This window comes from Amphiprion ocellaris, chromosome 23 (genome assembly GCF_022539595.1).
Source record: "Amphiprion ocellaris isolate individual 3 ecotype Okinawa chromosome 23, ASM2253959v1, whole genome shotgun sequence".
Classification (NCBI taxonomy): Eukaryota; Metazoa; Chordata; class Actinopteri; family Pomacentridae; genus Amphiprion; species Amphiprion ocellaris.
The window spans coordinates 7,270,323-7,294,910 of NC_072788.1; the positions used below are offsets into that span (position 1 = coordinate 7,270,323).

At 39.0% G+C, this 24,588-nt stretch overlaps 3 protein-coding genes across 4 annotated transcripts in view; 2 read left to right on the top strand and 1 right to left on the bottom strand.

Moving 5' to 3' along the window:
* hspa12b (heat shock protein 12B) overlaps window positions 1–3,968 on the top strand; it is a 22,071-nt gene extending 18,103 nt beyond the window's left edge. Inside the window, exons 13-14 of the mRNA XM_055007684.1 lie at window positions 739–929; window positions 1,653–3,968. Coding sequence (XP_054863659.1) covers window positions 739–929; window positions 1,653–2,132 — 671 coding nt within the window. The 3' untranslated portion in view covers window positions 2,133–3,968. The remainder of the gene's footprint in view (window positions 1–738; window positions 930–1,652) is intronic.
* cct7 (chaperonin containing TCP1, subunit 7 (eta)) lies at window positions 3,897–11,664 on the bottom strand. Its single transcript, XM_023270248.3, has 12 exons — window positions 11,609–11,664; window positions 9,852–9,935; window positions 9,691–9,760; window positions 9,495–9,601; window positions 9,228–9,406; window positions 8,958–9,129; window positions 8,676–8,840; window positions 8,396–8,584; window positions 8,020–8,117; window positions 7,053–7,185; window positions 5,724–5,930; window positions 3,897–4,658 (listed from the first exon to the last, which is right to left on the bottom strand). The coding sequence occupies exons 1-12, from the start codon at window positions 11,612–11,614 to the stop codon at window positions 4,431–4,433; spliced, it is 1,638 nt and encodes a 545-aa protein (XP_023126016.1). The 5' UTR covers window positions 11,615–11,664; the 3' UTR covers window positions 3,897–4,430.
* Window positions 11,665–12,713: 1,049 nt separating this feature from the next.
* On the top strand, window positions 12,714–24,323 carry krcp (kelch repeat-containing protein). 2 transcript variants are annotated; one of them, XM_035948194.2, is made up of 14 exons: window positions 12,714–12,929; window positions 13,241–13,402; window positions 14,892–14,973; window positions 16,439–16,498; window positions 16,751–16,961; window positions 17,243–17,329; window positions 19,776–19,907; window positions 20,078–20,265; window positions 20,353–20,549; window positions 20,634–20,728; window positions 21,312–21,366; window positions 21,638–21,735; window positions 23,293–23,538; window positions 23,831–24,323. In XM_035948194.2, the coding sequence occupies exons 1-13, from the start codon at window positions 12,868–12,870 to the stop codon at window positions 23,529–23,531; spliced, it is 1,668 nt and encodes a 555-aa protein (XP_035804087.2). In that variant the 5' UTR covers window positions 12,714–12,867; the 3' UTR covers window positions 23,532–23,538; window positions 23,831–24,323. The 2 variants fall into 2 exon arrangements, with proteins under 2 accessions (XP_035804087.2, XP_023126024.2); XM_023270256.3 differs by having other exon boundaries at window positions 12,715–12,929; window positions 23,293–24,323.
* Window positions 24,324–24,588: the final 265 nt, after the last annotated feature.

Here is a 24,588-nt window from a genome sequence, read left to right on the forward strand (position 1 = left end):
TTCAGCTATCAGCAGTTTGGTGCTGGCAGGTGTTGTTTTTTCACTGCAGATATCTGACTGTTGCCGCTTGTTATCAGTGAACCAAAACACTCACATTGTGGGCGTCAGACTAAAACAATAAGCTTAAAAGTGTAGCAAAAGTTTGGTAACTTCAGAGTTGGATGATAAATTGCTTGTGGTTTAATCACTGTGAGCACACATAGTAATTTGAGCCGTTGTTGATTTGTGCAACTTTTAAGTGGCTGAGATGGGACTTTGGTTTGTGACTTTCCCACGCTGCTCAAACTTTTGACCTTCTAAAATGATCAGCAGCCAGAACCATAAAGTGAATGACTTCTGTGTGCTGCTTAGATCACACATCCTAGTCTGCTATTGCTAACGGACACACAAATTAAAAAAAGGACAAAAACACAGCTACAAGCTGCAGCTCAAACCAAACAAAACAAACCTCAGACATAATGGCTTCTTTAGTCTCCTTCTACATGATGGTGACCTTGTGTTTTTCAGGCTTGTAGAGATAGAACTGAGGCAGAAAAATGTCTGTTTTGAATCAGCCACATTCCAGTGGTACATTAACAACAAGGGGACTGGGTTTCTAGTATGTAGAGAATCACTTAGACACACCCAAAAAAAGGTTGGTTTGTATCTTTTCAATAGAAGTATAGCTGATGGGAATGAGGCAGAAATCCACAGCTATGAGTAAAAAACACATCCAACCTCTTTCCTCTTCTCTGACAGAGGAACTGATGGCGAAGCCGGAGGTCCACGGCGTGCGTTTCCTCTTCCTGGTTGGTGGTTTTGCCGAGTCGCCCATGCTGCAGAGAGCAGTCCAGAAGGCCCTGGGGAGGACGTGCCGCATCATCATCCCCCATGATGTTGGTCTGACCATCCTGAAGGGGGCCGTGCTCTTCGGCCTGGATCCTACTGTGGTGAGAACTCAGGAGAACCAGTTAGTGCCAAAGCAGAGCTCTGATTAGGGATCGACTGATATGGGTTTTTCATGGCCGATACCGATTATTGGTAATCAAGGAATGACCGATATTTGGAACCGATATCTTGAATTTCCCTTGGGATTAATAAAGTATCTATCTATCTATCTATCTATCTATCTATCTATCTATCTATCTATCTATCTATCTATCTATCTATCTATCTATCTATCTATCTATCTATCTATCGATCTATCGATCTATCTATCTATCTATCTATCTATCTATCAGATGTAATGCTTTAAAAGCCTGCGATATCTAAGGGAGACTACAACTGAATATGTAAAATAGAAAATGATTAAATTAGGACGCTCTCCTCTGTTTATGTGGGATCCACTGATCAGTTTGTCTCCTGCAGTTACATCTGCTGTTCTCCTCTTTCACTTCGATTGCCTTCTAACTTAGCCGCTAGCCATTAGCATAGCCTTAGCCAGAGTGAGAGCAGCTAATTTCCTGGTTTGTGACAGCAGCTTGTGTTTCTTGTTCAGTCTCTGCTTGAGAGACATTTCAGAGACTTCAGACGGAGAGAGGAGGCTGCAACAGACCTCAAATAGCACATTTATCAATAATCGTCACATAAAAATCATGATACAGATAATTGAAAATGCCAAATGTGAGGCCGATAAAAGTCTGTCCCTAGATCTAACAATCTCTCTCCCACAGGTCCGAGTGCGTCGATGCCCTTTGACCTACGGTGTCGGCGTCCTGAACCGCTTCGTTGAGGGACGCCACCCTCGGGACAAACTCCTCATCAAAGATGGCCGCGAGTGGTGTACCAACATCCTCGACCGCTTCGTCTCAGTGGACCAGTCGGTGGCTCTGGGGGAGGTCGTGAGGCGGAGCTACACGCCGGCTCGTCTGGGCCAGCGGAAGATCATCATCAACATCTACTGCAGCGCCACCGACGACGTCACATACATCTCCGACCCCGGCGTCAGGAAGTGCGGGACGATAACTTTGGACCTACCGGAGCCGTTACCGCTGCCGGGGGCGGTGGGAGGAGCAGGGGCTGGAGGAGCGGGACCGGAGAGGAGGGAGATCAGGGCGACCATGCAGTTCGGAGACACAGAGATCAAAGTCACAGCCGTTGATGTCATGTCTAACCGCTCCGTCCGGGCCTCCATCGACTTCCTGTCCAACTGAGGAGGAGCAGGACGTGGAGATTTGAAAACACACAGAACTGATTCCAGGGATGATAATTTTAGAAAAAGCGGTACTTTGGGAGTGGGCGACGTGTTTTTCTTGGAGGGAGCATTGGCTTCTTAGAAGGAACTCCGCTAATTCAGACATTCAGGCTTTACATGCACCCTTTAGAACATGAATTAAAACTCTCCATCCTTCACAAACACATCCTCAACAAACATCTCGGCTGAAGGGCAGAGTGCCCTCACTGCACAGAAAAGAAGAAATTAATTTGTCTGCCTTCTGGCTCTCAGTGGAGAGTTTGTCATGTCACACCACATAATCCTGTCACCGACATTTCCTGCCCAGAAAGTCAGAGAAACACTTCGTGAGCCCAAATGCAAGCTGGAGGCTGAGTACAGATCCCAACACTCCAAACACAAACCTTCTCAGAATTCAACCTCACTGAGGACTAAGGTTTTATCGCCTAGACGGACTCTACCTAACACAGCATGCTACCTAGAGTGACACACACTCATGTTCTCTGTTAAATATAAAGACTGTTGCCTCCTATAATAACTGATACCTCATTTAAATCCTGTTTCCACACATAATATACTCATGCTACTACCTGGACTGCAGCTTTGCCTTGCTATCATGCGCCACCTAGTGGTGAAAAGCTTGAACTGCAAACTGAAAGTGCATTCAACATTTCTCAAGATAAATCCGAACACATCAAGGCTGGTTTACTACAAAGGACTGTGGCGTTTTAACAGCATGAGTCTTAAAAAGTCACGTTTGACACATTTTCTTCAGTCCAAATCAGCCTAAGAATTCAAACTGTATAACAGTCATTTTTGAAAACATTTAAAATGTTTCCAAAAGCTGCCTAATGTGGTGAAGAATCTACAAACATGATATAGAATATCATCGTTCATTTAATGTTGCATCTTTTGGCCATTTTACGAATTTAAATCCTAACTTTACTCACTTTTTCTTCTGTTTGTTGGTTTCAACCAGCCCCTGAAGATCATGTGTGGCTCCACTGCTCTACTACATGCTCCACTATGTTCACCAGCTAGTCGGATACTCTATTGGTTTGCTGGTTCGGTATTGCATGGTGGAGCTTTTTAACACCAGAAAAACACTGAGCTATAGGGTCGCAACTTTGAGGGAGAACTGGTGGTAATTCTCTGTATTTTCGTTTTACTAATCTGCAACTATTTTAAAGAGCAGCTTTAAAGTGAGTTCCTGTAGAAAAAAAGTTCACTCACCAGTTAATACAGACGTGTTTTTATGTGTATTCTGTAATGAAGTGTACTCATGTTTCTGTATATAGTAAAAGCTTATGAATCACTGCAAGGTCCAGTGTGGAGGATTTAGTGGCATCTAGTGGTGAAGATGCAGAATACAACCGACTGAATTCTGAACTTCTCCTGTGGGATGAAAACTGTCCCGTTCTGTGCTACTGTAGAAATATAGAAGCTTAATGGAAGACAACCTGCTCATATAAAGGGCTCATTCCAACATTAAAAACCAGTATTCTTATTTTTAGGTGATGATACACTCTGCATTTTATTTCTGTTGTTAGATCCCACTAAATCCTCCACACTGGTCCTTTAATCTTGTTTGTTTTGACCTCATCTCTAGTACGTTGTGTTTCAAACTGCAGGCTGGCGAAGGGATAAAACAAAAGCTTCATCCTCACTTCATGAAACACAACCAGACATTTTTCAAATACAAATTATATGTATATCTTTAAAAATGACACATCACAGTCAACAGTATGATCTCGGCTGTGAATTTATTGACAACAATGGTCCAATAAATAGTCTCACACACTTTTTCAGAACTGTTCGACATCCTATCAGTGCTTTGCTTCCCATGTTGCAAGTCAGTTTGTAACACAAAACCAGATTACAGAAGTTATGGAACGGCTCCTTCGGGTTAGAAGAAGAAGCGCTGACCTGAAGGGGACAGGAGTGTTTGTTTCCAAACTGAGGGGGAACTGCTGTCATTTGGCTTCAATTTCAGTATCACAGCTACAGATGGAAACAGTGCTTGAAATTTTAGTAAGAAAAACGGTGAAAAACAAAGAAAAAGTCCAAACAAACGGTCTTGAAATTGCCCGATGAGCTTCTCTTTCCCCCTTTGTTTCCTTTCAATACGCCTGTCATTTGCCATGTGTCTGCGACTGCTTACAATGCCTCATTTTATCAAGAATTCAAACCCAAATGCAGATCAGTCGACCTGACGATCTTCTGTCTGCATGTGGGTTTTACTGCCTCCAGAAAATGAGGTTTTCTTCTTGCTTTCTCTTTAGTGAGCGTGGGGTCTGCCACGGCCTCGGCCCCTGCCGCCGCCCGGAGGTCCGTCTACGGTGCTGCGAGGGTTCTTGATCGTCTCGTCGACCGACAGGATGAGACAAGCCGCCTCCGATGCTGCCGTCAGGGCGTTGATCCGAACGATGGCGGGCTCCCACACGCAGGAGGCGAAGTTGTCCGCGATGTCTTCGTTGTTGATGTCCACGCCGTACCACATGCCGCCCTGAGAGGAGAGGTGAAGCACAGTCAGCATCATCATCATATAGAGAGAATAATAGCCTTTACTGTATCATACAAGAGCCAAGCCAAGGTTCCAAATGTCCAACATTGTGAATATAAAACGCTGAACCTCCAGGTCTTTCTTGAGAAAGACTCTTCCATGTATTTATGGGTTAAAGTTTGTTTAGCGTTTGCTCCTTGCAAGACATATATCCTTGCATACAGTTCAAAAACAACTGCTCAATGACAATAACTGTATATCTTTCACATTTTTGGGTTGCATGTCTCAGAGCAAAAGTCAGTCGTTCCATAATGTATATTTTCTGAATTATTTCTATCAATTCTGTGACTTTGGGACATCTTCACTCAATTTTTTTTGTAATTGCTTTTTTCCCCTGTTTGTAGTATTTGTAGTAAGTATTTATCACGCTTTGTTAATGAAGAAGGAAGATTTCCTCGGTAAATTACATCAAAGTGTCAACCCTCGTGTTGTCCTGTGGGTCAAAATTGACCCGTTTTAAAGTCTGAAAATGTGGAAAAAAATATATTTTCACAGCTAAATTTGCTGGATTTTGGTTGATTTTTATGTGAATGTTCTGCAAGAAAATATTAGAAGTTTTACTGATAAACATGTGTAATCACTTTTGATATTTTTAGGATTTTTTAGAAGATTTTTATTCACTTTTTGAAAATATTTACAAGAATTCTTGCCAAATTTGGGCGATTTTTTATTTTTTAAATAAAACTTTTAAGGGAAACTTTTAAGGAATTATTGGAATTTTCTTCCTGAAGGTTTTGCAAATTTTCAGAAGTTCAGGGAATTTTTTTGCTGAATTTTCAGATTTTTTTCAGACAAGGAAACAATATTTTTTGGTGTCCATAAATGAAGACAACAGGAGGGTTAAAACCCTGAGCTGGAAATGGTGCCCTGTGTCTGACAGACATTTAACCAGTCATCCTCAGTTAATTCTATACTAGCTTCTTTTCCCCATCTTGACTTTATGTACATGGTTGAAAAACTCCTTTCCTGTTCTACGGCTGAATAAATCTGTGAGATTAATTTCCTTACCTGTGCATGTTTTGCACGCAGTTTGTTGAGGATGTTGGTGGCATCGAAGCCGGCGTTATCGCACAGCTGCCTGGGGATGACCTCCAGGGCCTTGGCGTAAGCTCCAATCAGCAGCTGCTGTTTTCCGGGGATGGTTCTGGAGTAATCTCTCAGGTACTTGGACAGCTCCATCTCTATGGCACCTCCACCCGCTACAATGGAGTCATTCTGGAAATGGGTCGACACATTTATACCTTATTGCAGACGGACGGGCCAACAAAGTTTACAGAATCCACAGATCAACAATATGTAGTGGAAAAATTATACTCTGGGGTGAAACCTGAGTCAACTGTGTTAAACTTAGAAAATATATAAATAATATCTAGGATCACACTGCTAATTTAAACTGCAAGCATGTCCAACACAAACTGGCATTTACAAGTTTTCAAACACCATAAATGACCTCACTACTTGTTCAGTGCAGTCGCATGCAGACTAATCTGGTGATAATGTTTGTGAGAACAATAAAGAGCAGTGAGCTTTATCAGTCTGCTCCCCAATCCATTCTCTGCCTGTTAAAGATCTCAAACAATAAGATTACTTTATCCAGGAGAATCTGCACCTATACAGCCTCGATGAAATGCTTGCATTATGTCCATCTTTCTGTCCATGGAACCACCGCACATGTACAATAGTAGCCAATTTAACCCTGTAAAACCCACTGTTACAAAAATACAAAATCAAGTTCTACTTTTTTAATTATTAGTTTTAATTTTTTTTAATATCTAAATGAAGACATATTTTTATTCAATTTATTTTTTTTAAATATTTGTTTTAATTATTCATATCAGAATAAATATATATTATTTTTACTCTTTTTTTAAATTATATTTTGGTTTTACAGATTATTTACCTATCTATCTATACAGAATATTTTACTTTTTTATTATTAGTTGATATATATTATTTTGCTTATTTTTTCGATATTTGGATTTTGCATATATATATATATATATATATATATATATATATATATATATATATATATATATATATATATTTTTTTTTTTTTTTTTAAATTAGTTTCTATTTTTATATATAAATATATTTTATTTTTGCTCATTCATCATCATTCTATATTTGGGTTTTACAGGGTTAAATCTCATACTTAGATCTACAATGAAACTAAATCTGTACTACGTTTCATTTTTGCTTAAAGGACAATAAAAATAAAACAATTACTATTCTAATTATTAAAAACCTGAGTCACTTTATGCACTGTTTTTCCAGATAAAAATACTTGTATTATCCACTGTACTGAGTTTGGACATTTATCCACGTGTCTCTGACCTTGATGGCTCTGCGGACGATCATGATGGCGTCATGCAGCGATCGCTCTGTTTCCTCTGTGAACTGCTCGGCTCCGCCCCTCAGGATGATGGTGCACGTCTTCGCCTTCGGGCAGCCCTTGAAGAAGTTGTACCTGTTAAGAGAAACAAAAAAGTCAGAATGTTAGAATCGTTGACATTAGCTTTGTGTGTCAACCAGAAACAGGAAATAGGATCCAGCCTGAAGATATTTGGTGGGAAGACCTCAAACTACTGACTCCGAATTCACAATCTAAACTGTATTCAGAGTTCTGAGGTACAGGATGAGTAGCAAAAATATAGGTGACTATTCTCATATTTGGGCTTGTGTTTTTAGTTTTTCATGTGTAGAAGTTGATTACTCTTTAGTCACAGACACACTCGAGGCTCAGGATGAGTTTAAAGAGACACCTAAACTTTTTATTTTAACTCTAAGATACTTGGACAGGACGAGTCAGGTTAAGCTTTTGGTCATTCATAACAGGCAGGTCCTGATGAGGTTTAATGCCACATTGGGCTGTTTGTAATTTAGGATTCTGTACTTGTTCTGTTGTGTTAGGCAACCTGATTCGAGGACTAACAGACCCCGTGCCTCTTTTATCCCGAGTGTTAATATACATAATGGAAGTTCGCTCCAACCTGGCACATTTGCAAACGTGTAATTTTGTATTTGTTGTGGATTTCCATTTCCTGCCTTTGTTTGTTCATTTGTTGTTGTTCCCTTTAATTCCACTTATGTGTCAAGTCTCGCTGCAGAGCAAATTTCCCCAAGTGGGACAACAAAGACAACACTGAATCTTCACTGCAAAGATAATAAATATAACCCAATACGCTTCTGAAAGTGTATTTAATCCCTTGTTTCGAAGCGGACAAGACTGAAGCATATAAAGTTGCAAAAAGAAATGCCTTTTTTTTCATTAGAAAGTGAAGAGTTAAGTCGTCTTTCTTACCGCTCTCCTCCGACCTGAACCTCTTCGAATAGCTCACACTGTCCCAGGACGTCGTCCGTCATGGCTCCTACAGAGGTCTGGATGGAGCCTCCACAGGCCTGGTGGTCACATTAAACACCATCAGTCAACACATTCACAAGCATCCAGCTGCTTTTATATCAGTTCACAAATCTGCATTTGTGAACTGATGTCCAAGTCAACGCCAACAATAACAATTTTTTCCAACCTAACCGACTTGTGACGCTTGTATTTATGCAGTCCAACAATAAAAATTCTTTCAGTCACTTTCATCTATTTCTTGTTTGATAAAATCCAAACCATGAGTCATTTTATAATTTAGAGACGAGGAGTTTTCACTGTCAAGAGTCTGTCTCACCATCATGGTCCTCCTCAGATCCTCCTCCTGCACCCTGCCGGCACAGAACAGGTCTCTGTCAGCGAAGTACTGAGTGGCCACGTCTCCGATGGGCAGCTTGGACAGAACCACCTTGGCTCCGGACTGGTAGATCTTCTCCAGTTTGTCGTACAGGATGTTCCACTCTGCGTCCACGATGGCCTGGTAGTCCTGCAGAAAAGGTGGAAAGAAGGAAAGTTTATGGGGAGAAAGAAACGGACGTATAGATATTAATGTAATGGTTGTTGCAGTTGCTTCCTACCTCCACAGATTTCACGCGGACCTCAGCGTTGTCCTTCTCAGCCTTGAGCTCCAGCTCCACGTTCAGCAAAGCGATCTTTGGATTCTCGTAGCGTTTGGGCTGCATTTCAAACCCAGCGTAGGAGAAGGTCTTCTTGAATGCAACCCCAGAGATCAACTGGGAATCCTGAAAAGATCAAAGAAAAAACATTTTAAATAGATTAATTCGAAATTAAAATGTAGGAACACTGAACAGGGAAAGGAAAGATGGTTCAGAATTGTCTTTTAAAGTCCAGACACCAACCTCCAGGGCTCCTCCCTGCACCTTCTTGATGCCGATCATCTTCAGAGACAGCAGCTCGTCCAGAGACATGACAGCATCCACCACCATTTTGGAGAAGAAATCCTTCTGGCCAGCGATCAGTTTTGAGTTCAGGGCCGTGGCTGCACACTTCTCCAGCAGCTGTCTCTGCTCTCTGACAGCAGACAGAGCAAGAAAGTACAACTTTACTCCACTGATCATAGATCAAATTTTAAAAGCTTGTAATCCGTCACAGAGAAACTGAGCTCTTACTGCTTGTCATCTTTTTTCACTGGGACAGAAATCTCCTTGATCTTGTTGACGGCGAGGTTGGTGGCGGTGCGGAACGCCCTGATGATGGTCTGAGGGTGGAGACCCTCCTCCACGTACGGCTTCAGCTGCTTCAGGAACTCAGCGGCCAGGAGGGTGACGGAGGTGGTGCCGTCTCCAACCTGAAGATGGAGAGAAAGGCGGTGTGAGTTTGACAGATTTTAGGTGTCGACTCAGACGCAGAAAAGGCCTCAAACACATGCATCTCACCTCAGCGTCCTGGGAGCGAGCGATGTCCACCAGAGTCTTAGCTGCAGGGTGGACCACATCCAGCAGCTTCAGGATGGTGGCTCCGTCATTGGAGATTGTGGCCTTACCTGGAAAACACAAACATCCTCAACAATGTGCTCTAGACTAACCCATCATCACTTCTTATTTTTAACTTTTTTTCAATCCGTCTCCTCACCTCTGCCATCCACCATCAGTTTGTCCATCCCTCTGGGTCCCAGGGTGGTCCTGACAGCCTCAGCAATCACCTGCAGGAGAAAACACAACAGGTACATTTTGAGACGCTGAAAATACAGAAAATAGAAAAAAAAAAACAGAGAGACAAGCTAGTTTTCTGACCTGGCAGGCATTGATGTTGCTGATGAGCTGGGGGATGCCCTGAGACGTGTCTGTCCCCTCCTTCAGCAGGATAACCGGTGTGGGCTGGAGGAGAGACGGGGAGAAAGGAAGTAAGTAATAATACTAACAATAATCATATACTTTATTTGTTTACATAGTCACAAAGCCTAAAAAAAATAGTACAAAGACTAGTAACACAAATAAACATAAAGAACATTAAAGCAGCCAGAGAAGATAAAAATTATGAGAACAATCAGGCAAACCAATACCTCAAAATAATCAACAAAGCCCCATTCACTGACCTGTGATCGCACCCCACTACATAAGCAATTTAAAGCTTAACGCTTTAAAAGTAATTAACCCTCCTGCTGTCCTCATTTACCTGCACCAAAAAATAGTTTCCTTGTCTGAAAAAAATCCAAAAATTCAGCAAAAAATTCCCCAAAATTCTGAAAAATTTGCAAAACTTTCAGGAAGAAAATTCCAATAATTCCTTAAAAGTTTTATTGTTTAAAAAAATCCCCAAATTTGGCAAGAAAATTCTTGTAAATATTTTCAAAAAATCGACCAAAATCCGGCAAATTTTGCTGGATTCTGGTTGAATTTTTTGTGAATGTTCTTAAGAAACATTTTTAATATTTCTTTTTTTCCACCAAAAAATGTTCAAAGATTTCCCAAAAATATTGAAAATGTGGACATCAGAAGTTTCACTGTGAAAATATATATTCTTTCCACATTTCCAAGCTTTAAAACGGGTTAATTTTGACCCGCAGGACAACACAAGGGTTAAGAGAAGTTTAAAACCAGGAGTTTCACAGGTAACCAGTGTAAACTGGCAGTTACCAGATGTATACAGTCACATTTCTTACTACCAGCAGGCTACACTTTTTTTTTTTTTTTTAACAGTTCTGGCTCTAGGAAAAATACTAAATTCACAAAATTGCATCATTCACGATCTGCATCATCATGTATATTAGACAATGAAAAAACAGCTCAGCTGCAGTAACATTGACAGAAAATACAATTTTGCAAGCCACAGTTTGACAATTATTAAATAAAAAAAGCAGAACTGTGCAATAACTCAATATTACCCCACATATAACAGCCTCTCTCTCGCTCTATAACCAAGCATGGGAGCAGACTAAGGCTGCACAAGTCGGATGTGATGCTTCATTACTCATCAAACATGCTGCTGAATGACACTGACAAAACCTTGATACACATCATTTTATTACCAGTGCTAGCTTACGGATCTAAATCTGGTTTTATTATTGTAAAAGCCAGTTAGGATTCGCTCCTTTGCAGTATAGAACACTTAAATGCTTCATATGCAGTCACTCATACAAAGAAGCTAAACACACTGATGCTAACTAGACTACAATTTGACTGATAAAAACATTAACAGACGATATTAAACCGCATGGACCAAAGGGGGTAAAAGCTAGCCTTTGTATTCTTGTCAGTGGAAAGCCAACCGAGTGTAGAGTTTATTTTATGTCCACTCATCGCTAGCATGCTAACTAGCATCGCCGTTAGCATCGTATACGCCCATTGGTTTTGAGTAGCCATACGATGCTAACAGTCCGGCGAACAAATCAATCTTTTAAAAATCATTTTCATTAAATAACTGCTTCTAAACACAGCCAGAAGTCGGTCCTGTGAGCTGATTTTACTCCCGGTGCGACTGCCGGCTGAAAAACAGAAGGATGGACTCGGATTGTAGTTGAGAGTTTGGGGATAAAAGCTAACTGACTCACCATCATCTTTGCAGTTCCTTCGAGAAGCTTTCCGCCGGCATCCAATCCCACAATGCTGTTCGACAGCCGGGGGACGTTCACGAACGAGCCGCCGTGTTTTGTCAACCGTTTCAATTCTCGGTTTTACACATTTTCTGGAATAAATTGCAAACTAATTTGTGTTCTAATGTTAATTACATCCAAGTAGTCAAAGTATGGAGTAGTGCGAGTAGAAACCGACATTTAATATCGCTTTAAATGTCGCATTAAATGTGCCTTTTAAAGCAAATGAAAGCATATTTCTTCTTTATTTTTTACATTTTTACTTTTATTAGTCGTGTCTTTCATGGATTCATTTTTTGATTAATATTTCTGTATATAGCAATATTATTTCTTTATTTTATTTGCAAGCCTATTTCTTCTCATCTTTGAAAAATCATTTTATTTATTTTTCTTTATATTTCTACCTTTATTAGCCTTTTCCTTTATGGATTCATTTTTTGATCAATATTTCTTTATATAGCAACATTATTTTTTATTTTATTCCTCTTTATATTTCCACTTTTATTTGCTTATTCTTGTATAGATTTTTTTTAAATTTGGCACTCTCACTACTCCATATCAAAGAGTTCAGTAATGAATAAATAAATTGTGAAATTAAAAAATAATAATGATAAATAATTTAATGAAACTCTTCAAACTCAGTTCATCATTTACATTATTTATATTGTTTGTTATTTACGTTTTTAATTTTTTAAAGAAACACAACACAAAAAGCGTGTATGTAAACATAAATTACACCCATTAGCAGCGTGGTAATTACAATTATGTGTTGTTTTCTGTAATTATGTGTTTTTTCCTGGTCTTAAGTCTTATGACATTTTCAACAAAAATTGTTTGCGTTTGCCCACCAGTGTTCATGAACGCAGCTTTTGTGACGTAGCGGAGAGCCGCTAAATCCGGGCCTCTGATTGGCTTGTGTGTCAGCCTGGTAGGCACTTGAATTAAATACTAGGATGTTTAGTGCGGGCGGAGCTCTATTTGCTATGTGTCATACTGCGCAGACGCCGCCTGACGGAACACCCTGGTTAACAAATCGCGCGCTTACGCGGTGTTCGAAGAACTCGCGCGGAGTTTAGAAAGTGTACATACAGCGGTGGCGGGAGACAGAAGGAGAGGAGAGAAATCTGCGTTTAAATACTTTAAATAGCGGCGAAATAAAGTAGGATAAGTGGATAAGGGTTGGGAGTTGTTTGTATTTTCGAGAGGAAACCGCAAAGATGGACGAATTCGGAGTTTATGCGGTTTTCGGGGTGAACGGTCCGCCTCAAAGACTGCTACGGTGAGACATTTTGAAGGCTTTTAACCGTTAAGTAACGTTAGCTAGCTGCTAATCCGTGTTGAATAAACTTAATGTGAACCTGAACTACATCTCTGTTAAATAAAATACATTTTTGTAGGCAATGTTCTCAGCAGCTCGACTTTTATTGCTCCTCATTGGCGCCGCTTTGACTTAGCCGCATTTACAGACGTGGAGGAAGTATTTTATTACTGAAAACCACATGCTAATTAATAGTTTCACATATGTTCTTATTTTTATGGTTGCTTAAAGATGATTTTTATTTTTTTTTTCGTCGTGTTTTTCCGTGTCAGCGCTGAAGGGTCGTGCAGGGTCTGTGTTGCAGTTCCCCCGTCTGTCCGCCAGGTGGTGCTGTTCAGCAGCGGCCAGTGGGGCGACAGAGTCTGCGTGAACGCGGAGCTGAACGACGCTGACCGGACCCCCATCACCATCGGAAAACTGACTCCTTACAACAGGTAGGTCCACCCTGACTCACAAAACACAGTCAGAAATCCATCTGCCGCCGAAATCACACAATAAGATGTTATTTCTGTTTTTAAAAAAATCTTTATTTACAGAAACCCAATTTACAAAATGCTTCTCAAGGCTGCAAAATACAAATAAAAGCAAAGTTCAAGATTGAAACATTATTCAGGAAATAAAAGGCAACTCAAGGATTCAAATCAGGAAAGGCTCTCGGATGAAAGTGTGTTTAAAGCGGGGATTTAAAACATTGTGACTCCTGCTAGAACAGGGGTGTCAAACATGCAGCCCGCGGGCCAAAAGCGGTCTTAAAATGTAAAAATTCCGGAGAAGACATTAACTGCAGATTGTAATTTTTGTAAAACTAAAAATATAAAATAATTTCCAAACCATGACAAGTGGTTTTGATCATAAAGTAAAATGCTAGATTGCTCATTGTTATTTTGTCATTCTTTGTCTCATTTTTGTAATATTTTTTCTTTTTTTTTCAGACTTTCGTCTCATGTTTTTGTCGTTTTCTCATTTTTGTCATTTTGTGTTTCCTTTTTGTCTCACTTGTGGTTTTTGTCTTATTTTTGTCATTTTGTGTTTTGCTTTATTCGTTGTTTTGTGTGCCGTTTTTGTCGTTTATCCATTTTTTTGTTGCTTTGTAACTTCTTTGTCTAATTTTTTGTCTCTTTTTTGTTTTATTTCGTGTCGTCTCATTTTTTGGCATTTTCTGTCTCTTTTGCAATATTTTGTCTTGTTTTTGTTGGGGGGGGTTTGGCTTTTTTTAATGTGACTTTTGTCGTTTTGATCATATAGTAAAAACAAGTCAGGTCCACTTGAGATCAAACTGGGCTGAATGTGTTTGACACTCCTGTGCTAGAAAGAATAAGTTTGGGGACCCTTCAAAAACTGTGTAAAATATCTGGATTAAACAGAGAATCAGACCAAAAAAATAACCTTTTGTTGTCAATGTTGCATTTGACTATTGATGCACTATTCATTTATTAAAATGCCTGTTTTTTTTAAACTAGATTTTAAGTATTTACTGTAAAATGTTATTTATTCTGTATGCTGCTGGACCTGCATAATGAATTTTGTTCCCTTATGTTTTGTTATTTTTTTTAACATATTGAATGAATTGAACTTAACTAAATCATGTGGAAATTGTAAGGAATAAATCCAGAAGACTTTTTTAAGATAACACAAGTGGATTAGAATCCGTTATTAGGAGAAATTCATTGTTCCCTTCAGCATTTCTGTAATTTATCTCTGCATATATGTTTTTTTTTGTTAAATTTCATGTCTTTTGCTATAAATTTACATCCTGGTGCAGCTACAGTTTCCACAGATCAAGCATGTAAATGGATAAGATGGATAAAATAACGTAATATTAATGTCAGAAGTGCTACAGTGCTGTTTAGTGCCAAGCTTAGTATTGAAGGAAACAGTTTAGCAGGTACCCTGTCACTGATCTCTGTGCTGTTTCTTCTCCAGGTGTTTGTCATGGGAGCAGTGGGAGGAGGAGACGTGGACGGACAGCGTCACACTGAATGTCGCCCTGGAGGGAGGAGACCTGGTGAATGTCAAACAAACTGAGAAAATCTGTGAATTCTTAAATGCTCCATCTAATAGCCAAGTTATTGGACAGTTACTGTAGGAATAGAGCGCAGGGCTGCATGATGTCTGGAAAAACTGATGTTATGATAACAAGTTTTTAAACAGAATACTTTGGAAAGAATTACTCACTGTAGAACATTCTGGAAATGTTCACATTTAAGGAATTATCTTTTTACAAAACATTATGAGCAATCCGAAATTTCTGAAGAAAAATAAGTTCAATTTCAACAATACTATGCCTTAAACATTTAGTCACATGTATCTGGAACTGAATGATATCGTATTTTACTGTAAAAAAAACCACCCAACCAAAACAAGACAAAAAATTTAAAAATGAGACAAACAACATGAAACAAAACAAAAAAAGAGACAAAAAATTCGACAAAATCTTACAAAGCAACAAAACAATGGACAAATGACACAAAAAATGACAAAAACGTGAAACAAAATAACAATGATACACAAAGCAACAAACAAAGCAAAACACAAAATGCCAAAAAAAAGACAAAAAACACAAGAAAGACAAAAAGGAACACAAAGCGTGAGACAAATGATAAGTCAGACAAAATAAGACAACAAAAACAAGACAAAATGTTACAAAAATGAGATACAAAATTATTTTGAATTTATGGTTTTACAAATTCACAGATTGCAGTTAATGTCTAATCTGTAATTTTTTCACTTTACAAAGTCGTCCCTTGGGCCGGATTGGACCCTCTGAGGGCTGCTTTTGGCCTGCGAGCCGCATGTTTGGCACCCCTGCTCTAGAATGCTCGGGGTGATTTAGTCGAGTGCATAGAAAATGAAAAATAATTTATAAAGGCCAAAAAACAGTGAGCAAAAACACTCGCAAAGCCACCAAAAATAGTTTTTTGCTTTGAATAGTTTCCAGATCTGGTGCTGATTAAATGAAGAGTGGCAACAGTTACAAGGCACTGTAAATGAAGCACATGCATTTGGTCAACAAAAACAACTGATAGTGCATTACTTTTCATGCAACTAAATCTTCATTTTCAGTGTTTCTCTCTGCTTCTTTGCTTTATTTGCCGTACACATATAGAGCCTGCATGTCTGTATCTTGTAAATTAAGGGGGAAAACAGTTTTCAATAACTCTTAAATCAGTAAAATATGTTGTATAAAACAGATTTCTCTTGTAGATTAGTCATAGAAATTGAGACTCAAGCGAAAAAAAAAATGTTTTAGCGTGATGTGTTTAAGTTAATTTGCTTTCCACTTGCTGCAGTGAGACTATTGTACATGTGTTCACTGCAACGTTGACGCTGAAACAATACATTGTGTAGCCCTTGTACAGAGTCTTTTATGAAAGCACCATTGCGGTGAAATGCCAATATTTAGTTGTGATGGGAGACATTGGTTTTGGACAGTCACTTTCTAATGTTAATGTAATACCTTTTTTCTTCAGACGAAAGCAGATTGGAGTGAACCAGAGCTCATCCTTGCTGTGAAGGAGTACACACCAAAGGTAATCTGATAGAGATGTGCTGTTGCTAGGAGTTTATATTTATATATGCAAAGATTTAAAGCATTTAAATTCTCAAAATGTCATAAATACCTTGTTAAGCATGTTGAATGGCTGATTGTAAGTATAATATAACTGTCCAAATACAGCAGTGTAAAAGTCTTGCATGAAAAATCCTGCTTAAAGTAAATAAGCATTTAGCTGCTCTGGTTTTCCTTGCTGCTTTTTCTTTAATGATATTTTGTGCCATCCCAGGACACCGTGGCTCCAGTCGCAGCCCGAGACCTCAAAGGCAAGAGGAAGAGGAAGAGGGACAGAGCAGCGGAAGAAGAAGACGACAATAAGGTGCCAAAGACAGAAGAAGAAGAAAACACGAGTTCAGATAGTAGTGAGGAGAAAGCCACACCTGTGCGAAAGATCAGAGGTCAAACCAAATGCGGCCAGAAGCTGTTCAGCGGTGGAGCAGGTGAGCAAACCAGAACTATCTAGTGCTGTTTATCATCATAGTGTGAGATCTGTGCATGTCTTTATTTGGAAATTAGATAAATAAGGCTATTTTTTTGGATAGAATGTGACAAAAAGTTGCTGGAGGTGTTAAAAGTGTTTAAGTTTTTAATCCTGTATGATAATTAGCGCTGCAGACACTCCTCTGGCTCGGTGTGGAGGTGTAAAACTATTTTATTTGTGTTCTATTTTCTCCATCAAATCTCCTTCTCTCTCCTTCCTCTTTTACTGCTAATGGAGCAGGAGAGACGCAAGGGATTGTGGGAAAAACGCCTCCTCAGAGCGCAGCCAGGACGAAGAGTAGGCAGGCCAAGACTCCCACACAGACCGGTGCGTTTGTGCATACACATCACATACCATTTTGACTGTTTTCTCTTATTTATTTGTACCTTTCTGTTGTATTTATTCGCTCGTCGGTCCCACAGCTGATGCGTTGATGCACTTCGCCCACCCGGGTTCATGCTTTCCGCTCGTCTTTCTCTGCAAGTGTTATCTGCAGGAATGTAACACGAACTTGTACGTGTGACTCACACGCAGGTATTTGTAGGTTTCTGCTACCTGGGCAGCACTGTAGGTGCTCTGTCTTTCAAGGTATAGTTTGACATTTTGTGAAATGCACTTATTTAACTTTCTTGCCCACAGTTGGGCGAGAAGATCGATACCACACTTAAATCTGTCCGTCAAGAAGGAGCCGGGAGGCGCTCGGCTTAGTGCAAAGACTAGAAACAAGGAAGCTGCATCTGTCTGTCTTTAACCCTCCTGTTGTCTTCATTTACAGGCACCAGAAAATATTGTTTCCTTGTCGAAAAAAACACCAAAATTTCAGAAAATTTGCAAAACCTTTTGGAAGAAAATTCCAATAATACCTTAAAAGTTTCCCTTAAAAGTTTTATTAAAAAAAAAAAAAATATATATATATATATATATATATATATATATATATATATATATATATATATATATATATTTGGTAAGAAAATTCTTGCTATATTGCGGGATTTTGCGGTATGTAGTAGGACTGGACCTGGATATCCGAATATTCAGTCATTGCGGTGGTATCTGAATATTTGTTTTGAGAGCTGAATATTCAGATGCCACCCTTCCACCCCCGTTGGATGATGTCACACAATCGGTATTCGACTCGTCAATTCATCTCTTCTCACCTCCGCCCAGTCAGACGTCACGACCTGATCCGAATATTCAAGTATTCATCAATAATCCGATCCGAATATTGGGAGCCCAGAAATTACTTTTCAGGCCAGCCCTAGTATGTAGATATTTTTATATATTCATCATTGTGGTGAGCTGAGTTGAAGAAAGATTCTACAGAACAGATATCTACCTTTTATGCACTCTGCAACTGGCAGATGCTTTTATTTTGAAACACGCAGAAAGTAACGATGCTGAAAATGTGACAGGAAGTCATTAAACACACTTCACACTCACGGTCCTGACAACATAACACTTAACCAAACTAACTATGCTGACTAAACCACAAAAACACAATAAAACACAAACACTAATAACACTGGAACACTGACAAAAACCACAATAATGACATTTAAACCCCCAACACCCTGAACTCCCATGATGCATTGCAGCACCACAGTTCAGTCATAGCTACCGGCTCTGCGATCACATTATTTTAATTATTTTAGCAGATTCTTTGCTTAAATAACAGCACTAATAACACACTACTCCACTAAAGGTCTTGCATTTAAAAAGAGCTTGACAGCATTATTAGCCAAATGTGCTTGAAAGATGTAAAACTAAAATGCTTATTGTGCAGCAAAAAGATGCCTGTCAGTGTTTTACTATAATATATATATATATATATATATATAGTAAAACACTGACAGGCATCTTTTTGCTGCACAATAAGCATTTTAGTTTTACATCTTTCAAGCACATTTGGCTATATATATATATATATATATATATATATATATATATATATATATATATATATATATATATATATATATATATATATATATATATATGATAATTTTGGACATTAATATTCCAGCTGCTTATGTTGCATTTTACTACTCTAAATGTTTATGGTTAGTTCAGTTTAATCTACATCAGTGCATCTTATTGTGTAAAATCATCGCGTGTTTATTGAATCACTATCTTCAGAAAACCACATCAGTCAACATTTATGATGTTAGAAAACAGCCTTCATGATAGTGCATTTCCCAGCCAATCCATTAGGGTTATTTAAAATGATCTACATCAGGGGTGTCAAAATCATTTTAGTTCAGGGGCCACATTCAGCCCAATTTGATCTCAAGTGGAACGGACCAGTAAAATCACAGCAACCTATAAATTACAACAACTCCAAATTTTTCTTTTGTTTGAGTGCAGAAAAGTACATCCTGAAAATGTTCAAATTTAAGGAATTGTCTTTTTACAAAACATTATGAACAAACTGAAAACAAAAAAGAGACAAAAAATTAGACAAAAAAATTACAAAGTGACTAAAAAACGGACAAACAACACAAAAACAAGACACAAAACGACAAAAACGATACACAAAACAACGAATAAAGCAAAACTGCTGTATCTGCTATATTATTAACTGTATCTGTTATCAGTCCATCAAGACCTTCAGCTTAACTTTATCAATCAACACTTTCAATCAAAGCTATCCTTTGAATCTGCAGTTAGAGTCTCGAATATGAGGATGTACTAGACGTTCTGTGTTGACATTTAGTCGTTCTGTACATCCAGAGGTCGTGGAGGAGTCCTTTAACTCTGTGTTTTCCTGCAGCTCCTCTGCTCAGCCCGTCGGGTCGCTGGGGTCAGACTTTATGTCCCATCGATGCTCAGACGGCAATCCTGATTGGAGGTCAGGGAGCCAGGATGCAGTTCTGCAAGGATCCCATGTGGAAGCTGTGCACAGGTCAGTCACTCATAAAAGACATTAAACCCTCCTGTTGTCCTCATTTACGAGCACCAAAAGATATTGTTTCCTTGTCTGAAAAAAAATCCAAAAATTCAGCAAAAAAAATTCCACAAATTTCTGAGAATTGTGTTTCCAGTGGGTCCATGTTTGTGTTGTCTGTCCACCAGAGGACTTGTCCTGGGTGGCTGCAGAGACTCTGGCTGAGGGTCCAACTCCAGAGGCCAGGATTGGTCACACGGCCATCTACGACTCCGACTCTAAGCGGATCTTTGTGTTCGGAGGCTCCAAGAACAAGAAGTGGTTCAACGACGTCCACATCCTGGACACACAGAGCTGGAAGTGGACCATGGTGGAGGTGTGTGTTTACAGTCTCCACCCTGCGATGACTCTATCGTTCTTTCTTCTCTTTCTTCACATCTTCCTCCCTTTTTTTCTCCTCCAGGCTCGAGGAAACGTTCCTCCTCTGGCCTACCACAGCTGCAGCATGTTTCGGGGGGAGCTGTTCGTGCTGGGAGGAGTGTTTCCTCGGCCCAACCCGGAGCCCGACGGCTGCAGTGACTCTCTGTACATCTTCGACCCTCAGCTCTCCGTCTGGTACCAGCCCATTGTCACAGGAGACCAACCCTCCCCCCGCTCAGGGTAACGCATCGTAATCCATATCTCTTTTTTTTTCCTCACCCAAACATCAGCTTTAAAACACCCTCTTTATTGTGTTCCTTCCAGTCACTCTGCATGTGTGATGCAGGAGAGGAAGATCTACGTGTTCGGTGGGTGGGACACTCCGGTCTGCTACAATGATATGTACATGTTGGACCTCGGTAAGCCGCACACACCTGGAGGAAAGTGTAAATGCATGTCAGTGCCTTCATGATCAACCCTCCTGTTGTCCTCACTTATGGGCACCAAAAATATTCTTTCCTTGTCTGAAAAAAAATCCAAAAATTCAGCAAAAAAATTCCCCAAATTTCTGAAAATTTACAAAACCTTCAGGAAGAAAATTCCAATAATTCCTTAAAAGTTTCCCTTAAAAGTTTTATTTTAAAAAATCCCCCAAATTTGGCAAGAAAATTCTTGTAAATATTTTCAAAAAATGAATAAAAATCTTCCCAAAAAAATCCTAAAAATATCTAAAATGGTTACATATATATCAGTAAAACTTCTAATATTTTCTTTAAGAACATTTACCAAAAAAAATTTTTTTTTTTTTTTGGGTAAATGTTCTTAAGAAACATTTTTAACATTAGTTTTTTTCCTACCAAAAATGTTCAAAAATTTCCCGAAAATGTGGACATCAGAAGTTTCACTGTGAAAATATTTTTTTTTCTCCACATTTTCAAACTTTAAAACGGGTTAATTTGACCCGCAGGACGACTTGAGGGTTAATTGTTATTTGTTTTTAAGGTCTGATGGAGTTTTCTGCTGTCAAAACAACTGGGAAAGCCCCTTCTCCTCGAAGGTACACAATCACACACACACACACACACACACACACACACACACACACACACACACACACACACACACACCATGTAGCTACAGCTAGGACTGAGTATCAAACCCCACTTCTACTACTATTACACTTAATTTCAGGAGACATTTACGCTCCTTGGAATAGATATCGCTCTCAAAACTCTACAATTGTCCAAGAATTATTTTAAAAACTGTCTAATATTCTCTTTGTGGCTCTGTTTTCTCATATATAACCATCATGTCTGTATATGTTGCAGCTGGCATGGCAGCGCTGTTCTCTCCGACACTAAGTTCCTGATCCACGGCGGTTACAACGGAAACAACGCCCTCAGTGACGCCTTCGTCTTCGATATTGGTGAGACGCAGCTCACGTCTGAGGGAGGCTTGTAATCATTAATTTTAGAAAACTGTTCGTGAAAATCAATGTACAAACCAGGGACAAATTTAAGAAAAAAATTAATGCCTTAGCAGAAAATTTCAGGCTTTAATCTTCAGTAGTTCCTGAGATACTGTCTTTAAAACATAAGCTCAGATTGAAAAAAAGCGACACTAAAAGTGGATCAATCTGCAATATTTTTTTATCTATTATCTTGGGAAATACTTGCTATATCAAGTATAAATATCCATATTTTATACTAGAAATATTTCAGGTAAATCTGAGATGGTCAAGTAGAAAGAAAAAATGTGATTTTATGAGAAGGAATGAACCACCTTCAATCATTATTTTATTCTGAGTCTTCTCCACAAGGACATGGACTCTTCTGCTTTCTGATGGATGCCTTCATCAAGTAATGTACCCTTTACCATGTCATTCTAAGCGTCGCTAAACACAAGACGTGGTTTTTCACTCGAGGCGACTGATGATGAGCCAGCAGTCATCAAAAACCACATAATGACTCGACTGTACTTGTCTAAATACTGGCAGGAAAACACACGTTGGTAATTTATGCAGAAGACTGCAGCAGACTCCACTTCTTCCTACTGCGATGGAGGCTGAATGAATGGTGCTCACCGGGCAATCCTGAAAGCATCATTAGATGTTAAATTACAGCACAGACAGACTGTCTATGGAGGTGGTAGGAATGAAAGAGCCCATTCAGAGCCTGTACGAGCAGCAAACATTTCCCCACAAGGAAATAAACTTTACTTTCCAGCTCACTAATTAACACGTTTCTTCCTGAAAAATTCCAAAGTGTAAAAACAACACTTTGGTATTTCGCAAGGCGTTAATGTGCACAACAGTCTTGTCATCACTGTGAGGTTGTCAGACAGCCGGCAGAGGAATTATGCAGCTCATGGGTGCACAAAGAGAGGTGGCATCCAAACAAGAATTACAAGAAAAACTCTTTATGTTGCTGTAGCTGTTATATTAACCCTCCTGTTGTCTTCTTTACAGGCACCAAAAAATATTGTTTCCTTGTCTGAAAAAAATCCAAAAATTCTGCAATAAAATTCCACAAATTTCTGAAAATTTGCAAAACCTTCAGGAAGAAAATTCCAATAATTCCTTAAAGTTTTATTTAAAAAAAAAAAAAAAAAAATTTGGCATGAAAATTCTTGTAAATATTTTCAAAAAATGAGAAAAATCTTCCAAAAAATCTTTAAAATATGTAAAATGATTGCATATATATCAGTAAAACTTCTAATATTTTCTTTAAGAACATTCACATAAAAATCAATCAAAATCCAGCGAAACTCATGTGAAACTTATGTGAATGTTCTTAAGAAACATTTTTAACATTTCTTTTTTCCACCAAAAAAAATGTTCAAAGATTTCCCAAAAACGTTGAAAATGTGGACATCAGAAGTTTCACTGTGAAAATATATATTTTTTCACATTTTTGTCAGGTCAGTTTTGACCTGCAGGACGACACGAGGGTGAATAAAACGGTGAATTTTCAACTTGTTTCAGACACCAACAGCTGGACGGAGGTGACGCTGCCTCAGCTCTCTGTGCCCAGGGCGGGGCACTCCATCGTCACCATGGAGACCGCCGGTTGCAGCCGTTTCCCAGAAGACGTGGAAGTGAACGCCGGCTCCGTCGGCAACACGCTGCTGGTGTTCGGAGGCGGAGACAACGAGGGCAACTTCTACTCCGACCTGACGACCGTCGCTGTGGAGGAGCTGCTCGCTGCTATTCAGAGAGGATGAGTCAGAGGTGAGTCCTCACTCCCCGACTGGATGTGAAGCTACTTCAACTCCCCCACACCCACTTTATTATTTATACACCTATAGTTTGCCTTTTTTTTTGTTGGTGACTTCAGTTATGTGCTTCTCAAAAGGTTTATTTCTGAAATCTTCAGCATGTAATAGTGATCTCTAAGAAAACTACTGCTTTTTTAAAATGAAATTAAAAAAAAAAAAACGAGATTCTTTCATTCATAAAAACGTCATCAAGTACGTTACTTTATTTTTATGTACATATGTTTGAAAGTTCTATTTTTTCTCAGGTGAAATTTTTATTTTCTTTCTCTGTTGGATAACTGAGACTCATTCATTTGGACTATGTTGCCTCCAGACTGCTGCAAGTGCATCGCCAGGATTTTATCATGTTCAGTCACATTTTTGTATTTGTCACATCTCAGTTCGTGTTTCTATGTCGTTGCATTTTGCACTCGGGTTCTGTTCTTTTTTTAATAAACGTTTGCCTTCTAAATGGAATCTTCCTTTAAGCTGACATTTAGTTTCTCTGCTCTTACACAGCATTTTACATTTCCAGAGTCATAAACTCGCCTCATTAGTCTGATATCAAACTGCGTGAGGTACACTTTATACTGAATTGTGTCATGCCGATGTAATTGAAATATAATTTGACACTTTCAAACAGAAAAGCCTGTTATTAACATCGCTGTAACTCAACACCGACACGAGCTAATGTAGCGCTGGTGTTGCCTTTAAAGAGCTAAACGGAGACTTTTTAATAAAAGATTAGTGGAGCTTGAATTACTGATAATGGTGCCATGAATGTGACTGTTTTAACTTTAATATTTTCACTGCATTACTAACTAGAGGCTTCTGAGAAGTCAGTGAATGGCCACTTTTATGGGTGTTTTCTGGCTCCCACATTCAAAGCTACCATCTATTGCACTGAAATAATTGTTTCTAGGTTTTTTCAGTGGGAATTTGGGGATTTTTATAAACCTTAAAGATGGTACTATGGCACAGGAAATGTTTCTATGTTGTTCTTCCCTTCAGAAATAAAATTATT